Source organism: Notamacropus eugenii, chromosome 3 (genome assembly GCF_028372415.1).
Source record: "Notamacropus eugenii isolate mMacEug1 chromosome 3, mMacEug1.pri_v2, whole genome shotgun sequence".
NCBI classification, from domain to species: Eukaryota; Metazoa; Chordata; class Mammalia; order Diprotodontia; family Macropodidae; genus Notamacropus; species Notamacropus eugenii.
Window position 1 is genome coordinate 333,071,254 of NC_092874.1, and position 21,865 is coordinate 333,093,118.

General features: G+C 38.8%; 1 protein-coding gene across 6 annotated transcripts in view; it reads left to right on the forward strand.

Annotated features, from left to right (window-relative positions):
* BAG1 (BAG cochaperone 1) overlaps positions 1-11,512 on the forward strand; it is a 46,445-nt gene extending 34,933 nt beyond the window's left edge. For all 6 annotated transcript variants that reach the window (XM_072597028.1, XM_072597029.1, XM_072597033.1 and 3 more), the window contains 2 exons: positions 6,135-6,197; positions 10,427-11,512. In XM_072597028.1, the coding sequence (XP_072453129.1) occupies positions 6,135-6,197; positions 10,427-10,516 (153 nt within the window). In that variant the 3' untranslated portion in view covers positions 10,517-11,512. The remainder of the gene's footprint in view (positions 1-6,134; positions 6,198-10,426) is intronic.
* Positions 11,513-21,865: the final 10,353 nt, after the last annotated feature.

A 21,865-nucleotide genomic window follows, 5' to 3' on the forward strand; every position in this document is an offset into this window, starting at 1 on the left:
ATTCTCTGACTCCACCAGCTGACACCTATGGAAATAACTACTGTTATCAGTTGCCAGATATAATAATAGTCATCATACTTGGTGATATTTATATGGCACTTGAAGGTTTACAAAGCACTTTATGACTTCTTTCATCTTTTGAGGAAGCCCATTTCTGCAAGAGCATGTCTGTGGCAGGTGTTGAGAAGTTCTTCCCACTATGAAATGCAGACTAGAGCAGTAGAAAAAAACACTAGGTTTAGAGTGAGACATGGTGTTTATTGTTCAACCATTCAGTTGTGCCTGATTCTTTATGATCCTGTAGATTCTAGCATACCAGTATTGTCCATGGGGTTTTCTTGGCAAAGATTTCCTTCTCTGGTAGATTAAGTGACTTGCCCAGGGTCACACAGCTAGTAGGTGTCTGAGGTCAGACTTGAAGTGAGGTCTTCCTGGCTTCAAGCCCAACACTCTATCCACTGAGCCACCAAGCTGCTGCTAGATTTGAAGCCTAAGGTCATGGGTCTAAATCTGAACTCTTCCACTTAATACCTGTATGAGCATGGGCAAATCACTTAATCTGCTTCTCTGGCTAAAACAAAGAGGTTAGATTAGATGAATCTCTAGATCCTGTATAGCTCTAAATCTATGATCTTTGATTTTTCTAACAAGTTACTTCCTTTTCTGATTTCATGCAAACTTAGAAACTAAAAATGATCTCATTATATTAGGCACATATGTACGTGTATATATATATATATATATATATATATATATATATATATATATACATATATATGTAAGTATTATGGGCATGTGTCCATCCTCATGTGCTTTCAGGCTATGAATGATTCAGTGGATAAAAAAAAAAATCTTTCTAAGAATTACAAGATACTATAAGAGTCTATCAGTTATCAGGGAGAGTACATCTCTGGAGAAACAAGCTTTCTGAGTATAAGAATTGCCAGTGTTTTTCCATATGTAAAATGGCATCAATAAAATACAGCATGTGTGGGTCTATCCAGAAGGTACGTAGGGCAGCAACTGAAGGATGAATTGAATCATTTCTTCCTCTTTAAAATAAGATGGTTGGAATTTCTAAGGATCCTTCTATGTCTGAATCCGTGATTCTCAAATGCTTCACCGTTAAGCTTAGAAAAGATAGTCTGGGCAATGAAAATGATTTTTCTTGCACTTTCTCTTCCCTTCTCCAACAGACTTTCTAAGAAGCAATGAAATCACAGTATTTCAAAGCTGGAAGGGACCCTTATTTATAAAAACAAAATGAGTTCATAAAACTTTTTAAATAGCCGTTAGAGTTGACCTGCCTTCCTAATACTGCCAGTAACTGGCATCACCTAGGCCAGTGGTGTCAAATTCAAATGGGGACCACTGTTCTGTACGTAAGGATCCTTTTGGGTCATATCAACATAGTTTTCAAATGTAATATTATCTATGTTTTATTGTATCCTTATTTACTTTGTTAAATATTTCCCAATTCCATTTTAATCTGGTTCAGGATTGACTTGGAGATGCATATTTGACACTTATGCCCTAGAAGCAGCTTAAGCACTTGAGTGTAGAGCTGTGGTTTGGTAAAACTAATTCATGCCTGACTCTTAAAATTATGCAATTTTAAATTTAGCATAAACTAGGGTTACAGTTGTTTTCTATCTAACCAAATTTCTGAACTTCTTTGCTGAAGGGAGCCAAATACTAGTTACCTAAAGTGTTTTAAGACATAATCAGCTGCAAAGATGGAAGAAGAGAAAAGATGTGGAAACAGTCGTCAGCTCTCGATTGGCTCATTGGCTGATGTTCTGTCTCCAGAGCCCTGGTCTTTTCTCCGACCATTCTAGTTCTCCTAGTAACTACAGTGTGACCTTGGGCAAATCCACCTTTCTGAACCTCAGTTTCCTGCTGTGTTACATGAGCTTGGATGAGGTGGTCTCTAAGGTCCTATCCAGCTCTAAAGGTACAGTCCTGTGGCAAGAAAGGAGAAAGAGCTCTGGGCAAAGGGCCCAGGGATGTTCAAGTTACAGCTTCAGCACTTACTTGTAACTTCTTTGGGCTTCAGTTTCCTCATCTGAAAGATGGGGATAATGATACCTGCCACTACTTACCTAATAGGGTTATTCTTAGGAAAGTGCTTTGTAAACCTTATAGTACTATAGAAATATAGGTTATTATTAGCATCAGCACTAATTAATATTTAATAAAAAATAACAATTATAATAATTTTATAAATAAAAGATTTTTCTTCTTTTGCCGCAGTTATTTGCAAAATTAAATAATCAAGACATATTAGTCCTGCCAGCATTCCAATTAATCAAGGCTTTAAGGAAAGGGGCTGAGTTTTAGAGATGGCAAATTTTCAATCAAGACATCTCTCTAGACTAAAGATCATTTCTGTGGTTTGGAAAAGAGTAGCTGGAGAGCAGAAAGCTACCTGGACTTCTAGAACCCAGAAGATCCAGATTTTTGTCCTGCTCTGACATATGACCTTGGAAGAGCTATCTAATTTCTCTCCTTTCCCTCCACTCCTCACTCTGCCCCCATCCCCATTCCCTACTCTGAGTTTTCTCAACTATGAAGTGAAATGGTCTGTTCTATCATTCTGCCACACAGCAGCAGGATATGAATAGTAAATGACCAACCAAAATGGTCTGGGGTCTGGAACCAGCCCTGGTCATAGTATAATGGTTGCAGTAATAGTTTTGAGTGTCCAGAGATCAGAACTAGGGTTAATTGGAAGGTGTTGGGGGAAAAGAGATGCAATGCCAAAGGAATGGAAGTAAAAGGGAACTGAGAGTAGGGCATGGGCTAGTTTCTAGCAAGATGAGCAAGATGTTCACCAGACAGGTGAACAGGATGAAGTAGAAAAGAGAACCTGGAGAGGAACTAGCCATAAAGAATTAGTTTGATATTTATGAATGTTTTCCCTGTGTGTAAATGCAGGGAGAGGAGACAGAGGGCTCACAATAGCACATACCACGTGACCTAGATATAAAAAGTCATATCATAAGTAGATCAGAGAAGGGAAGGACGTATGTTTCAGAACTACATGTGAAGAAGAATTTTGATTCAAGGGACCGGGATAAAATGGACAATGTTATTACATGAAGTTGAGAAGTTTTTGTAGGACCAGTTATCGATACAGTTAGAATTAGAAAGAAAATGGTGGACTGCGAAGAAAACCCTTTGTAGCAAATTTCTCTGATAGTTAAGATATGTAGAGAATTGATATAAATATGTAAAAAATTGAAAGCCATTCTCCAATGATAAATTGTCAAAAGTTGTGAATAGAAAATTTTCAAAAAAGAAATGAAAGCTATGAATAATTAAATGAAAAATGTTCCAATCACTAATAATAAGAGAAATGCAAAAATGACAAAAATGGAAAATGACAATTGTTGGAGGGGCTGTGGGAGTTCTGGCACCCTAATGCACTGTTAGTGGAGCTATAAATTGGTTTAACCATTCTGGAAAGCAATTTCAAACTATATTCCCAGATTCCTTAAAGGGTACATACCTTTTGATCCAATGATATCATTGCTAGGCATGTATTCTGAAGGGATCAAAGACAGAGGGAAGGGACCCTCATATACAAAAAGATTTATAGGAGCTCTTTTTATTGTAGCAAAAAAATAGAACTATCATGGGAAATAGCTGAACAGATATTTGTAGTAGCACTTTTTGTGGTAACCAAAAAAAAATTTAAAAGACCAAATTAGGAAACATTAGGGAGTGGCTAAACAAAGTATGTTATATGAATGTCATGGAACGTTATCGCGCTGGAAGAAATGACGAAAGGGTCAGACTCAGAGTGAACCGGGAAGACTTGTATGAACTGATACAGAATGAAAGGAGCAGAAGAAATAGAACAATTAATTCAATAACTACAGTGCTTTAAAAGAAAATAATTTTGAAAGATTTCAGAACTCTCAAAGCAGTTACTGCTTATCACTCTAGAAAACTGATGATGAAGCATTATTCCCACCTGTTGGAAGAGAAATAGTAGATTGTAGCTGCAGGATGAGTCATATATTTTCAGATTTAACCAATGTGTAAATTGGTTTTGCTTGACTATACTTATTTGTTACAAGGAAGGGCTCTTATTTTTTGAGAAGGAAAAGAATTGTGGGGAGGACAGTTACAGTCTTAGGGAGCCTGATTTATTTCCCACTCCTGAAGGCACAGGATGGTTGACAACCATCTAACTAGGCAACCACAGACTTCTAGCTTTGAGTAGAACATTCGGGATATGGAGGATTCCAGAGAAGAGGCAGGACAGAGGAAAGGTCATATCAGGTAGGAGGATGGGGCATAGCTAAAGACGCGGCCAGGACGAAAAAGAAATGGATTTCTTTTCTGGACTACAATGGTTTTTTAGTCTTCTCTGCCATTTTGTCACCTATTTTGTTCTCTATAAGTCTGAGTGTCCCTCAGGATTCCCTTCTATTCCATTCTTTTCTTTTCCCTTCTCATTTTACACCGTTCCCCGTTGGTGTTCTATCCTAGTTCTCACCAGTTCAATTATCATCTTTATGTAGGTGACTTCTAAATCTACATATTCAGCCTGAATCTCTCCTAACTACAGTTCCAGCTGTCTGATGGACACCTCATACTTAACATGTTTAAATAGAATGTCATTTTTCTGCCAAAACTTGCCCCTCCTCCAGATTTCTCTATTTATATTGAAATCTCTGTTGTCCTTGATGCCACCTAGATTTAGAACCTCAGACTCAAACCTGACTTTTCCCTTTATACTTCACACAGTCACTGGCTAAAATCTTATCATTTCTACCACCTCTTCTTTCTACTCTTTGGGATGTGATCCTATGCTAGGTCCTCATCATCTCACAGGGAGGAAGAAAAGACATTCTTTTTTCTGCCTATCAGCATCAAGATGATTCATGGCAGTGAATGATGGCCATAATAATGCCGGGTCTGGTAGATTTAAAATAAGGCCAGGAAGAGAAAATTAGAGGCCAGGTATGGGAGTGACCCAAGCCAAAGCAACCCTAGAAACTATTGGTTAAGGTAGAACCAGAGTTCTGGACCTAGAAGAATAACCCAGAGTTGGGGTGCACATAGATCCCAGAGATCTGTCAGCCTCTATGTGTCCATAGTTTCCTTCCTTGTAAAGTAAGAATGTCAGACTAAATGATCTCTAAGGCCCCTTCTAATTCAAAATGCTTATGATTCATTGAGAAAGAGTTAAGACAGTATATTGAATCCAGGTAGGCAGTTTAGAACCAAGAAGACACAGAAACAAGAAAGTAAGTAAATATAATAGGAGTTTAACTGGACAAACAGTCAGGAGCAAGAAAAACTATTTAGGAAAGTGAGCTAGCTCCCGAGTCAGCATTCTGTCTGACAGTTGTTCCATTCTGTGTAGCAGCATGCCACCCCTAGGATCTGGGCTCAGAGGTTCCTCAGTAGTGGCCCTCCAGGGTTTGTCTGTCTGATCATTTTTCACTCTTTTCTTGCAGCTCTCACCACTGTCTGTTCTCTCAAGCAGGTCATGGTAGTGACTTAGAAACTCAGAGAATCATTACACAATAACCTAGAATAGTTCTAAGTGCTGTGTGTGTGTGTGTGTGTGTGTGTGTGTGTATGTGTGAGATACAAAAAAGGTGAACACACAGTTCCTCCCCTTATTGAGCTTACAGTGTAGACATCAAGATAAAACATTTAAAGAATGAGACTGCATATATTAATAGGATTTGCCTATAAAGTACAAGCAAAGCAAGAGAAGGAAGGTGTGTGTGGTGGAGCATTCAGGTAGATGGCGCTCAATATTTATGAAGATAGGCAACTTGGAGACTTTTGCGTTTGTGGAGAGTTCCCATCTCATAAAGTGACAGATTCTTAACATGGACATAAACTGGGTTTATTAGAAATGAAACTTAGAAGAAACCTCAAAGACCAACTATTCCCAACCTCCTCATTTTGTAGATGAGAAAACTGAGATCAAGGAAGGTAAAGGGACTTGCCAGCGTCATCATCCAAAGTGGAATTTGAACTCAGACAGTGCTCTTTCCACTGTACCATATGACTTAAAAATCCAGAGTAGTTGTTTTCAGATTCAATATTATTTCTTGTGGTGATTTTATTGAGGATTATTCATCTATTACTTTATATTTCTGCAGACTCTTCCAGAAACTTTCAGAGACTGTAGACTGAAAAGAAAGGGATTGGTGAAAAAAGTTCAGGTAAGTTATGGAGAAGATGACAAATCTCTTTGGCACATTCCGTATGTTTGTCGTAGGCTTATGTCCAACATTAGCCACAGGAAACCATTAGAAAACACCCACCAGTATCTTTCCTGTGTTGAGATTTGTAACTTGTGTAAGGAAGACTAGAAGCTGAAGGGAAATCCAGTTCCTTGGAGCTCATTTCTTTCTTACTTAGCTATTCTGTTACAGAGATGATTTGGGAGCTCCTAATGGTAGGGAAACTTTCCTGAACCTATGAAACAAACTGTCCACGTTTTTTGGTTATTACCAAATAAAAGCTTGTTGATTGATTGGACATCCAGACTCTGCTTGAAGACATCTTGTGACAGAATCCACCACCTCCTGCAATAGCCCATTCAGTTTTTAACTGCTCTTATTGTTAGGAAGTTTTTATTTACAACGAGCCCAGATCCACTTTTCTCTAGCTTCTCCCCATTGCTCTTAGTTTCACTCTTTGATGCCAAACATTACAAGTCTAATCCCTTTTCTATGCAACAGCCCTCCAAATGCTGATGTCCTTCAGAGAATCCTCATAGGAGATCAACCCCAGTCCCCTCCCCATCCTTCTAGCCTTCCTCTGAATGCTCTGCAACTTATCAATGCTCATTTCCAGCTAAGGTGCTCAGAATGAACACAATATTCCAGAGGGATTCTGATCCATCTATTATCCACCCTCCATCCCCAACCCCCAGAATAAGTACAGAAGGACCATTGCCTCCTTATTCTAGGCAACTTGCATCTTTTAATGCACCCTAGAGAGTATTTGGCTGATATTTCATACTGTTGATTTATATCACATTTCCAGTATCATTCTTTAAAGTAGATGTCATTTGTTTTTATATTATAGTTATTCCTAGACATAGTCCCTCTCACTTCTCATATCTGTCAAACACACTACTGTTCTTTACTTATGGAATTGATTTTTTTGAACAAAAATATAGTACTATACATTTTTTCTTATCTAATTTCATTATAACATTTGGCCCACTGGTCCAGCCTGTTGAGATCTCTTTAAAACCTAATGGTTATCCATCATATTAACTTTATCTCTCAGTTTTGTGCCATCTGCAGATATGATAAGCATGCTATATATGTCTTCATCCAAATGACTGAAAAAATATTAAATAGAATAGTGTCGATAAACATTTGGTAAGTGTGTCTGATACTTTGATAAACTCTGGGGATACAAATAAAACAATAGATATGCCCTGCCCTCAAGGAGTTTATAGTCTAGTGGAGGAAGATAATGTCCAAAAGGAAGCAAAAAGCAAGGGCAGGGAGGAGAGAATAAGTTTCCTGTGGAGGGCATGGTGGAAAGGAGTGCAGACAAGTGGCAAATGAAAAATAAAGCGAAGTATCAATCTCTGGGACACTTGGTTATTAATCCAGTGCTAGATCCACCACCTTGTGAGGTGTCATATAGTCTGGAGCCCACTTCTCTTCATTTTGTCCTCACAGCATGAAAGACTTTGTCATACACTTTGCTGAAATCTAGGTATCCCATGTCTACAGCATCCCTCTGAAATATTCTTATCAAAATACCTCATAAAAAAAGAAACAACAGCTGTCAGGCATGATTACTATCTCAATTGCTGTCTTCTGTTGATTAGTAAATTCCTGCCAAATCCCCAATGAAAAAAAAGAGAGATACTGCTTTTAGCTGTTATATGGGAGGTGGTGCAGTGAATACAGCCCTAGCCTTGGAGTCAGGAGGACCTGAGCTCAAACCAACTTCAGATTCTTGACACATGAGCTGTGTAACCTTGGGCAAGTCACTTAATCCCAATTGCCTTGCCTACCCTCCTCCAAAAAAGAAAAGTAATCTGCACTCAGACTCCATCAGTTCCTTCTCTGGAGGTAGAGAGTTGGTTTTTTTTTTAATCAGAAGTACTTCAGAATTGTTATTGTATTGCTAAGAAGAGCTAAGTTATTCATAGTTGATCATCATACAATGTTGCTGTTACTGTCTTCAATGTTCTCCTGGTTCTGCTTACTTCTGCTTACTTCCCTTTGCATCAGTTCATGTAAGTCAAAGATTTATCTACCAAATCATAGGCAAGATGAAATTCCTTCCATATGTCAGTAGAAGGAATTCCTGCCTTGATGAAATCAGAAATCCTTATCACTCAGACACTCAGCAAACATTTATTAAGAGCTTACTGTGTGCCAGGCCTTATACTAATGGTTGGGGATATAAGAATCTGGGGCCATCTCTAGTCATCCTGAGGTATATCTGGTGACTGGACTCAGATGCCTTTGGAGGAGAAAATGAGGCTGGTGACTTTGCACAGTCCTGCCTCACTTAAATCCAATTCACTTGCATGTCATGGCATCACCTCCATGATGTCATGGTCCTCTTTGAGAAGGAAGGACAAACGACAACAACAAGGGATATAATGACAAGACAGAACAGTCCCAGCAGTGGAGACATGCTTACCTATACAAGTATAAGCTGAATGTCTATTATGTAGAGCTTGTTTCTTTTAAGTAAATCATAAATTCATCATGTAACTTTCAAAACTGTCCTGTTTGTCTGTGATTCCTTCTGGCCATCTTTCTGTCCTCTTTTGTGCCCTGGAGTTCAAATTTGATTCAGAATGTAAATCTAAGTTTTGATAGGTAACCTCAGGCAAGCCACGCAACCCTTCTGAGGTTCTAAGGCTTCTCAGCTAAGTTCTAGTTCTAAGTTCTTCATGGAGAGACTCCATGGAGGTTACTCCCAATTGAATGAACTTACAGATTCTTGATTTATTGAACTTGTCTATCTAAAAGGCTAATGGAAAAAAATTTTTTCCTACTTAATGTTTAATTTTGGATTCCATGTTCAACTCCTTGCCCCACTCACTGTCACTGAGTCAGGCATTTCATCATTCTGTCTCCTCCAAAAGGACAAAACAGCCTCTGAAAACGTGCTGCTTCTGTTCAGAAGCAAGAGATGGGGTAGAGATTGAGTAAAGAGATGCCAACACCAATGATCGTTTTTTTTTCAAATGAGGGATCATAAATAAAGTCATTGGTGTTAATATACTGCCTAACTTGTGAATTTCTATTCCATATTTCTGCCTTCTTTTCCCCATTGTTTGACTTCTTAAATAAGAAGTAGTTCCCTTGCCAGATGTCTCCCTTTAAGATCTTGAATTCTGACTTCCATTCCCATCACTCAGCTGAAAGTAGTCTTTTCCCAAGATCCCCAGGGACTGTCTTACTGCCTTGTCTTCAGTCTTCATGATGCTTGGTGTGTCACCTTTGACACAGGTGAGCCTCCTTTGGCAGGTGTGATGCTCTGTTAGTCTGATGTTCATCCTACCTCTTTGATCGCAACTTTGCTGGCCTTTCTTTATTGTCTTGCCCCCCACCCTGGACATTCATTGTCCAGGGATCACCCCTTAACCCTTGCTCTTTCCTTCTTGTACCAGGAGCTGTTGGACTATCACTTGAGCTAATGATACAGTTCCACACCTTGCCTTGCTCAAATCCTACCTTCTACAGGAGGCCTTTCTCATTCCTCTTCTAGCCAATCTCCCACTCACTCCCACACTCTATTGGACTTTCTTTCTGAGATTATCTTACCTCTATACTGTATGTGTCTTGCATGTGCATAGTTATTTGCAAGTTGGCTTTCCCATTAGAATGTGAGCTGCTTAAAGACAGGGATTACGTTTTTGTCTTTTTTTATGTGTGTGTCCCTAGGACTTAGCATGGTGCCTAGCATGTAATAAGCAATCAATAAATGCTTGTTGACTGACTCTTCCTAGCCTTCTTCTGTGAGTTTGTTTGGTTGGTTTTTTTTTACTATTTTCATTCCTGCTTCCATGACAATGCTTGGTTTTGTTTCTCTAACCTGGAATGGCCTCTCTTCTCCCCTCCATCTCTCCAGTGCTGCATACTTCAAGATCTACCTCAAGATCCACTTTTTGCATGGTCTTCTTTACTTTGACTATCCATTATTGATATATCTTAAAACTCCTTACAACTCTCAGAGTCCACACCACACAATGACTCACCTAATTCTATACCATTCTATGTTACTGATGAATTGTTTCCTATATATTTATCCTTGTATCTCCAACTGGGATGGATACTTGAGGTGAGGATCATATCTTGTTATTTCTTTGACGACTACAGTGCTAAGCTTGCCATAGCTGGTACTGAGCATAGACTGATTTGATTTAGTCTCACTTTGCCATGTATTTCTGTTTTTACAGGCTTTCCTAGCTCAGTGTGACACTGCTGAAAGAAGTATTGGACAAGAAACAGATAAGCTGAAATCAAAAAATCTAGCCCTAACTGAATGAGAGTTCTGTATAAATTAGAGGGTATGATTGCTCTGAATACGAAGAAAAGTTTACTCTATTTTGTAACACATGCCTACCTTTATTTTTAGATCATGCCTGGTTTTATTGGTACCCACTGGGAATTGTTTTCTAAATATCAAATTTATTCCTCAAACCCATTCTCATAGGTTTTTGAATTATTTTTATGTGTCATGATCCCATAAATTAATTCTTTTACTCTACATAGTTACCCCTTTCCAAGTCTCTAGGGGCCTAAGGCATTACAGGACGATGGGAGAAAGCTTTTTTTTCCTAAATTGAATATAAATCAGAGGTGGCTATTTGTGTCCTTTGTGGGATCAGTGGAAGCTTTGCTTTGTCTCCTATTAACCTCATACTGAAACTCTAATTCAGTCATACTGAAACTAATTAACTCCTACACTCCCACATAGATGAATGACTGCAAAACAACTCATTAATAGAAGTCACATTCGTGTGGCTAACAAGTCAAAGCAGGTGTTTGGTGCTGTGTAGGTCAAACTGCAGGCTGACTCCCTTTTAACATTTTTTTGATGGGCTGTGTTGGTATCCTATATATACCCCTGATAAAGCATTAGAAATTGTCATTCCACATGGCCCTGGCGCAGGGGCCAAATGGGGTATGGGAGCCAGTGGGGGCACAGCAGCCAATCCCCAAGGTCTAGAAACCTGGTTCCAAAAGGGAATTTGGGAGAGGGCAGAGAATGTAGTGTGGTGACCTTTAGAGCTAAAAAAGTTAAAATTGTTCAGGTACTAAAAAGCAGAAAATTCTCAGAAGCAGGCAACATGTATTTTCTTCAAGGACATGTATTTTGTTTCAATCTATATCTTTTGTGATATATGTTTTCGTCACTTCCCATTATTATATTATTATTATTTTTATTATTATTATTAAAATACAAGTTCAAACAAGAGGTCAAATGAACAGATCTGAGAGTTTTTCTTATTTTAAAATAAAACAATAATCATTGTATTTTATTTTAGTGTGAGTCCATTTTTAATGAATGGTAGCGCCTAGGAAGAGTTCGGGTTTTACATACTTGGAAATTGTCCTCCCTTTACTTTTACTTATTTGGAAATTGTCTTCCCTTTTCCTTAAGTCGGTGCTGCTTGGTTACCAGGACGTGTGTGTGTGTGTGTGTGTGTGTGTGTGTGTGTGTATGTGTCTTTGAGTCTGTGTCTGTATGTCTATGTTTTCCTGTGTGTCTGTGTATCTGTGTGTGTGTGTGTGTGTGTGTGTGTGTGTGTGTGTGTGTGTGTGTCTTTGGATCTGTGATCATCCATCTGGAAAGTGTAGAACAAGAATGGTTAAATGGTTAACCAGAGAACTGCAACTCTCGAAAATTGACATTGTGAAAGAACATCTAATTGCCTTCACTGAATTCAAGTCATCAGACCTAGATAAATGGAAATAATTTACAGACATGACTGCTAATGTTTGGTGATTTTTGGAGAAATATGTCTATGTTTTTCTGCGTGTGTATGTTTGTGTATCTATCTCTGTGCGTGTGCATGTGTGTGTGTATGTGTGTGTATGTGTGTTCTGGAGCATGGGAGATTGCTGAAGGCAGATTTGTGAATATTATATTAAGTTAGTGAGAGTACAGGAGAAAAAGCCTACATTTCAGCAGATTTAGCAGCAGCTGGGTTTGACATGCTGGTGTAGACCGGGTTTTTTCCATAATGAACGTGTAGCCAAGCTGAATTTTCCTAACCTAGAAATCTGCCTACCTTCATTTTCTCCACTGGGTGTGCAAGTTTGTATAGAACCTCTTACTTACTTGATTTTTTTGTTGTCGTGTTTTGATTCTCTAGATCAGGCAATGGGGTTTGTTCAGAGAGACTGAGCTGGGGAAGAGGTGGAGGGGAAGGCCGGAGTGTGGAGTGGTGAAGAGGAGCAGGGGAGGTTGTGCATTTGGAGTGGAAATTCATTTAGGCGATGACCCGGGAGCTTCTATTTTGTAAGCTACATAAGCATTTATTAAGTACCTGCTCAGTGTTAGGCCCTGTGCTGAGTGATACGGACAGAGACAAAAAAGACAGCCCCTGCTTTCAAGGAGCTCATGGTCTATTGGGAGACAACAGCCAAATCTATTGGTTTGTACATCAAGCTATATACAGGATAAATAGGAAATAATCAAAAGAGGAAAAACACAAGAATTAAGAGGGATTGGCAGGAGACTTGCTTCTTTTTTTTAAATTTTATTTATGTATTATTTTATTTATTTTTTTAAATGTTCTACAATCACTACCATAAAACTTAGATTTTTACCCCCCCCATACCTACACCCCACCACCCCCTCCCTCCCCAAGATGGCATACAATTCTATATAGGATCTACATATACTTTCCTATTGAATACGTTTTCACTATAGTCATGCTGTGTAGACAAACTAAAATAACAGATCAAAACATAATACACACACACACACACACACACACACACACACACACACTCACTCACACACACACCAACATGATCTGCTACATTCTGCGAATGAATTCCATAGTTCTTTCTCTGAGTGTGGAAGGCATTTTGCCTTAGAAAACCATTGGGAATTTTTTTTTTTTAAATTCTTGTGTTATTACGAAGTTTCAAGTCGACCAGAAAAAACTCTCGCACACTATGGTCGTTGCTGTGCACAAAGTTCTCCTGGTTCTGCTCCTTTCACTCAGCATCAGGTCATATAAGTCCTTCCAGGCCTCTCTGAAGTCTTCTTGTTCATCATTTCTTATGGCACAATAGTACTCCATTACATTCATATACCATAATTTATTCAGCCATTCCCCAATTGATGGGCATCCCCTTGACCTCCAGTTTTTGGCAACTACAAAGAGTGCTGCTATAAATATTTTTGTACATGTGGGACCCTTTCCCATTTTTATGCTCTCTTGGGGATACAGTCCTAGTAGCAATATTGCTGGGTCAAAGGGTATGCACATTTTTGTAGTCCTTTGGGCATAGTTCCAAACTGCTCTCCAGAATGGTTGGATGAGCTCACAGCTTCACCAACAATGAATTAGTGTTCCAACTCCCCCACATCCTAGGAGACTTGCTTCTTTCATCTTGACTGATATTAGCATTAATCAGAATTTCAAAGCCTTTTGAAGTTGTTTGATGAATTTATCCCATTTAGGTATCATCTCTATATTAATAACTCTCAAAAATCCTTAACTGCAAATTTAGCTTTCCATTCAAGCTCCATATCTATAAATACCTGAAGAACAGCTTTTGGATGTACTACCTTGCAAAAAATGCTGAAGACAACGAAAGAATTTTTTTTTTTTCAGCTATATGATGTCAAGGGGAAGACTTTTTTTAAAAGGGATAGAATGACTTAAAATGTAATAAAAATAAATTACATTTTAAAAATAAAAGGAATGAAATGGCTGGGAGAGGGATTATAATAATGGGTAAAACTAATCAACTATTTTACTTCTGTTTAACATTCTGCCAAGGAGAATGATCATCCATCTGGAAAGCGTAGAACAAGAATGGTTAAATGGTTAACCAGAGAACTGCAACTCTTGAAAATTGACATTGTGAAAGAACATCTAATTGCCTTCACTGAATTCAAGTCATCAGACCTAGATGAATGGAAATAATTTACAGACATGACTGCTACTGTTTGTTTGGTGATTTTGAAGAAATATGTAGGATGGGAGAGGTGCCCTAGTGTTGGAGACTAACGTCTGGATTTAGACAAAAATGTTTTTCCATTAAAATTTCATTTTTATTTTGTCTCCCATCTCCCTTCTCTCTCCAACCCCCATTAGGAAAAAGAAAAGAAAAACCAAACCCTTATGACAAATAGTACAGTAAAACAAATTCTCACACCGCCCATTTCCAAAAAATAGGTCTCGTTCTGCACCCTGAGTCCATCACCTCTGTCAGGAGGTAAGATAGCATGCCAACATGTTTCATCAAGAGGACTGTGGAATTATGATTGGTCATTGCATTGATCAGTTCTTAAGCCTTTCAAAGTTGTTTGTTTTTACAATGTTGCTGTTTCTGTGTAAATCTGATACTGCAATTTCTACCCTTTCCTTCTGGTTTTGTGCTCTGGAGCCAAAGTCTCTTTGATATGACATCTTCAAATACTTGAGCACAGTTAAAGCATGTCTTTTCCTCATCTCACCCTTTGTTGAATGAATTCAATTTTACACTGACCTCTTCTCTTGAATCCATTACCCCCTTATCATATGGCTAATCTTGTACTTCCACGCTTCAGTCTTGGATTACTCTCACCATCCACCTCCTTTGCTGTTCATGCCACTGCACCAAGCTGGAGAAAACCACAAAACTGTCCTACAATTTTATGTTATGTAAGTTTACTTTGGCAAGCACTCTTTTTACGCTTTCCTAATTGATTTGCTATCTCATTTGCCACACTGGCTATTCCAGATCTTTTCATCCCTTCTCAAATCTCCCATGACTCTTCCTTCCCCTGCTCTCTCAGTTGAGAGTTTTGCCTCATATTTTACTGAAAAAATGGAGACTATCTGATGAGAATGCTTTCTAATACTCTCTTCATGTTTCAATGACCCAGATACATTCTGACACTATTTCCTCTCTGCCCTATCTCACATGAAGAAGTGACCCTTTCCTTGCCAAAACAATACATGCACAAGTGATCTCATTTCTGTCTTCTCCAGTAGATTGCCCCATCAATCATCCCTTCTCTCTCAATAATTTTTAATCTTGTCTATTGACTGCTTCCCCACTGCTTAACAAGAGATCCATGTGTCCTCCAGTCTTCAAAAAGTCCTCACTTGATTTGTCCATCTCTACTAAGCTGTCATCCTATATCTCTTCCTTTTGTGGCTAAACTCTTTGGGAAGGCTGCCTACAATCAATTTCTCCATTTCCTTTCCTCTTAACTCTGCAGTCTGGCTCCCAACCTCATCATTCAATTGAAACTGCTTTTTCCAAAGTTATCAATGATGTTTTAATTTCCAAATCCAATGACCTTTTCTCATTCCTCATCCTTAACCTCTCTACCCACCTTTGACACTATTGATCAATCTCTTCTTTTTGACACTCTTTTTTTCTCTAGGTTTTTTGTAACAATCTTTCCTAGTTCTCCTACCTGTCTGTTAACCCCTTTTCAGTTTCCTTTGTTGGATTTTCAACTAGCTCTTGATCACCAATCATGGGAATGTCTCAAGACACTGTCCTGAGCCCTCTTCTCTATCCCTCTGTACTATTTCACTTGGTGATCTCAGCAGTTCTGATGAATTCAGTGATCTATGCTGATGATTTTCAAGTCTTCTTGTCTATCCCTAACCTCTCTACTGTCTCATATCTCCAACTGCCTAATAGACATCTCAAATTCTATGTGCTGTAGACATCTTAACACTCAACATTTCCAAAACAACTCATGATCTTTCCTCCAAGCCCTCTTTCTAATTTTCTTATTGTCAAGGACTTCACCATCCTCCCATCCTGCACTGTGTTGGTGGTATGGGCCATCACCTCCAGATCATGTCTGGACTATTGATTGATATTCCTTCCTCAGGTTCCTTCCCACTCTAATTTTGCCTTCAGCTGTAAATTAGTCTTCCTAAATTTCAAGTCTGACCAGTGGTTTCCAATCACCTCCAAGATCAAATATAAAATTCTCCATTTAGCATTTAATATCCTTCTTAACCTGAGTCCTCCTTACTTTTCCAGTCTCCTTATACTTTGCTTCCCACCACAAAATCTGCAAACCAGTGACATTAGCCTTCATTCTCTTTCTTGAACAAGACACTTCATCTTCTGGCTTAATGAATTTTAACTGATTGTCCCTTATCCTTTAGAGTCTCACTTTCCAAACCTCCATCTTCTGTCTTCAAGTCTTATCTAAAATTCCATCTTCTACAAGTCTTTCCCAACCCTCCTTAATGCTAGTTCCTTCCCTTTAAGATTAACTAATGTTTATCCTGAATATGTCTTGTTTGTACATAGCTTTTTGCTTGTTGTCTCCCCATTAGACTGTGAGCTTCTTGTGGGTAGACTCTCTCCTTTGCCTTTTTTTATCCCTAGATCTTAGTATAGTTCTAGTAGATGCTTAATAAACGTTTGTTAACTGATTGACTATAGTATGCTTCCCTTAATGCCACCCCAAATCACATTAGCCTTTTTGTGTACTACATCACAGTGCTGACAGTGAGCTTGCCATTAAAATTCCCGTATCTTTTTCAAACCAACTGCTTTCTAACTATGTCTCCTCCCTTTTGTGCTTGTGAAATTGTGGGATTTTTTTGTACCCAAATATAAGACTTTACGTTTATCAAATACTACATATGATATAGGACTATCTGACATGAGGACTAAGTTAGGGTTCGTGTCAATCTATATATTAAATTTTAGTAAAGTTTAGCTTCTTTGTGAGATTAAAAACAAAATTTCTCATTTTCCTTTTTGTACACCTTCTGGTGTGCATGGAGCCCCACTTTGGGGACTACAGGTAGAACCCATATTTCTCCATCTTTTCTACAAGAATTATATGATAAACTTTATCAAATACTTCTTTGAAATCTAGGTAAACGATACCTACAGATTACCTTGTCAAAAAAGTATATAAGGTCAGTTTGATATTATTCGTTTTTATAATCACTGATCACAAATCAACAAGCATTAAACACATTTATTAAGTGTGCCAGATACTTTTCTTCCTAGATATTCACTAACCATCTCATTTATAACCTTTTTTTTATGTTTAGACTGTTCTCTTCCCTTTTTCAAAAACTTCGACAACATTCCTACATTGTGAGGTCCTTGAAGGCAGGGACTGTCTTTTGCTGCTTTTTGCATCCTCAGCACTTAGCACAGAGTCTGTCACTTAATAAATACTTATTGTTTTTATTAATGACCCAGGAGAGCTGTATTGTCAGCGCAAGAAAAGTGAAAGTAAATTGACCCAGCTCATTCAGTAGCTAGTAACAGAAGTCTTGGTTTTTAAAAATTGTTTTTCAAGTTTTTAAACTCTTGGTTTTTGAAGATTTTTGTCAAACAGAGGGACAGCAGAAGTAGCTGTCGAAGTGAATGGAGTGATATTGATGAGGGCTTCTCTGCGGTAGGCTGCTATCATCATGCCTTATGACAAGCCTGTGTCAGGACAGTTGTATCCCATACTCTGGACTGAGCCCAACCCAGTGGCAACTGGCTTTAACTATGGGTCTCCTACACTACCCAACTATACAGGCTAAATAAAACTAGCAAAAAAAAAAAAAAAGGCTAGAAAATCTGTACCGTGAAATTCAGAATCTGTGCAGTAAGAACTCTTGTGCTTCCCACAAGGTTAGAGAATCTCCTACCCCACTTAACACTCCTAATTCATCCAAGTATCCGCATATAAACTTGAAGGACTTTGTAGACCAGCCTCCTTAGGGTCAAGACCAAGATTCCTGGTCATCTTAGCTGAGGGAACCAAAGGCCATCCACTTGAGTCACAGTGCTCTGGAAAGGGAAGAAGGTAGCTAAATACATAAGGGATTGCTAATCCTGGGCAACCAGGTAACTAGTGTAGAAGGATACCCCAATAGGTACATAGGGGCACTTCACTTTCCATTCGCATTTTGGGGCAGACTGCTGAGGGGAGGGGCATACTTGCTCCTTTGGAAGAGGGTGAAGACCCTCTATTAAGTCAATTAGCAAGCATTTACTAAATGGTTTACTATGTGCAAGTGTTGCTAATTAATTAAACTTACACTTCTCATTGAATGCAACCAAACTTTATTCATCAAAGTGTACAAACAATACCCCCTAAGAACAAACCACTAACATGCTGTCTGAGAAGTTCTGATCCACTTCTTTCATACCAGACTCAGCAGTGTCCCTCTCTGCCCAGCTGGAGGCCATGTATCTTCTTTCTGGGGTAGCATTCTGGGAAGTCTATGTAATATCTGTCAACCAATCAGCACTGCCCTCAAGTCAAGGTGGTCTTACCCAAGTCTCAAGGACAGGAAATACAAGAATCAAAGCTAGTGAGGCTGGTTAGTTATGAGTATTCCAAAGTTGTTTACCACAAAATGTGATTTGTAATTTACTTTAAAATGACTGATAAATGATATCTTATAACTTGCCTTCTCAAGGGGTGGAGTGAGAGATTAAATGAATGTAAAGAAAATATTTTAATGTAATTGGGGAATCTTTAGAAAAATAAATAAAAATGTATTTTAAAATTACTTAGAAAATTTCCTATATTTTTCATCTGTCTTTTCAGCGGGTCCATATATATTTATGAACTGTTTAAGAATATGTATACATGTAACTTAACTGCATCATAACATACAAGTTCTTATTATATTATTGACAAACAACTTGTAGAAGAATAAATTACTCAAAACAACTCAGATATACAATGGAGGCTTAGACCAAAATAGAATCATTTATACTAAGTTGACAAACTATTTTATTAAGGTAATAAAACTTGTTCTCACTACATTATCATTTATAATGAATTGGCATACCGAGGTACTAAAACTTATTCTCACCACAGCCAGCAACTGTACTAAACTCTGGGGTACAAAGAAGGACAAAACAATCCTTGCTCTCAACAGGATAAATGACTGGACATAAGATACAGACTAAGTAGATGGAAGATCATATGAAGGTGATAAACTGGGGGGACCAGGAAAGGCCTCCAGTTGAAGGTAAGATATGCACTGAGGCTTGAAGGAAGCCAGAGAAAATAAGAGGTGGAGGTAAGGGGGCATGTCATTCTAGGCTTGGTGGACAGCCAGTGCAAAGGCAGAGAAAGTCGAGATAGTGTCTTTCTATTCTTCAATTTTGTCCATGTTCAGTCATTCCTTCAGATCATTAAATGTTTCCACTGGATCTGGATGGCTCTGAAGGAGAGAGTGAGGCTTGTGCCTTTGCACAGCTCTCCCTCACTTCTATCCAATTCACTTGCATGTCATGATATCACCTCCCTGATGTCATGGTCCTTTTGGAGAATGAAGGACAAACAACTTCTGTGAGTAGAAAGCAGAGCTGCCTCACTGGGGACCCAACTGGAACCGGCTAGTTGGGCAACATTGTTCCTTTCTTTTTCCTTTCCCTTCCTTTTTCTCTCTGTCCACATAGAGCATCACACCCTGACCTGTGGGTGCTCTAGAATTTTGAATTTTGGAATGTGAATTGTGATCTCTGAATTTTTTTCTTAATGACTATGCCTTAAACCCAAATCACTCTAGCTCTCATTGATTGGCCAATAAAAGGTCACAAGTCAAGCCCTGCTTGGTCATTGTTTAGGCCCTGGTTGGCTCAGAGTGAATGTAAATCACAATTATTTCTGTTTTGGCCAGAAACCGTGAGGGTCTTCCCCTCCCAGATTGTTTTTTTTTTTTTATGACTAAGTTAAGATGCCATTCTCTGCTTCATTTCTTACCTAGCCTTCTTGCCTCAGTGAAACCGAGACCTAGAAAAGAACTTAGCTTAAAAAGGCCAAGGTCTTCCACTGCATCTAGGTTGTCCTGATGTATATCTTGCCACTGGACTCAGATGGATCTGGAGGAGAAAATGAGACTGGTGACTTTGCACAGCCCTTCCTCACTTAAATCCAATTCACTTGCATGTCATAGCATCACCTCCTTGATGTCTTAGTTTTTTTCTAGAACAAAGGACAAACAGCCACAACAATTGTTTCCCAAGGGGCCACTCTTCATGGGCATAAATTTTCCCAGTTCCCAGTTTGTAAAAAGGCAGAACTTTTCTAAGAAAGTTGTCCAACAATGCAATGCATTGCTCAGATAAATGGTGAGTTGTTATAAAGAAGACCCTAGACTCAATTCTGAAAACTGATGTCTCAAAGTTTCTTTATTGGAACAAGTGAAGTGTGTTCCCCTTTGATTCTCAAGAAGTGGGCACACCTCTGTAAGAAGGGAGAGTGTGCTGAATACAGAAGCAAGAGCAGGCTTTATAGGGTTAATAATCCTAACTCCTCCCTTCTGGATCAGGATTGATCCTAATCCTTGCAGGTTACAATCTTCCTTATACGTCCTTCACATGTTTCCACTTCGCATATACTTCCTTCCTCGTCATGCATGGCATGTTCCTCTAATGAGGTTCTGATTTTATGTGGGGAGTTTCCCATTATATGCATGAGGTTAATTTAGCATGTGCTGTAGTAAGAGGACAGCTGACCGTTCATGACTCCAAACTGGCTTGGTCCAGTTTGCCTAGGGCCCCCAGTTTATGGTACCTGAACCTCTTCAGTTTGGTGCTGATTGGGCTGATGACTTATCATATACAAGCAACTTCTGCTTCCCCTCAATTCTGAGGTTCGATGATTTTAACAGTGTGGAAGCTTAACTATTTCATATCTCTCACAATTACTGTGAGAAATGAGCCCCAAGTGAGAAAAGTGCTCACCTTAAACCAAGAACAATACTTGTGAAATCAGGAAAGTCTTTATTAATTTTAACATGAACAGGTAGCTCGTAGGGGAGTGTTACAATTATTCAGACCAATGCAAGCCTTCTTATATTGTTCCAAATTTGAATCTCCCACCTCATTATCTATTGGCTAAATGAGGCCTCCTGAACACCTCATTGCATGTTCTCCTCTCTGATAGGTTTCCCTCAAATAGCTTGTCAAGTCTGTGCACAAATTTCTGATCTTTTACCTGACCATTCTAGGTCATAACTGTTTAGTTGCTAGGAGGATTTTTAACCCTGTGAAAACACAATTCCTTTTTTTGTTTCCCACATGAGTTCCTTGTCAATAGAGGCAGTTAAACAGAACTTCATGCAGAAGAGATTCATTCTTGGGGAAGAGTTAGGTTAGTTGACTTTTAGGACCTCCTAAAATTCTAAGGTGTGTGGATTCCAAGTGTAGCCCAATTAGGAGATATCTGTGTTCTCTAAAAAGATCTCTATTGGATTTATCCTCATTCTATATGAGGATGTGTTTTCCTGAACCCAGACAAAGGTCATACTATGTAACTTCACTGTATTGATCAGGAAACTTCCTGATCAGTTCTCCTTATATAAAATTGAGAAAAGAAGAGCACCCTAGGAGCCAATTGCCTTTGGAGCAAGTCTTGATTGACTTGCAGCTTGCCAGTGACTGTAATCAAATCCCTTAACCTTTCTCATACTCGGTTTCCCCATATGTAGAATGAGAGTTGGATTAAATGTGCACTAAGGTTTTGGAGTTCTGTGATTCAAAGGTTAGGTGGGCTGTTTATTTTGGTGTCTTTCTAGTCAAAAGAAATAAAGATGTGATGTTGCATTCCAATAATTGCTGCTACTGGGGAATCTGATGGATCACTTGATTCTAGGAGTTCCGGGATCAGGCCCATGTGAAACTGTTGTAATCATCTGGGCAAGATAGAGAGATCC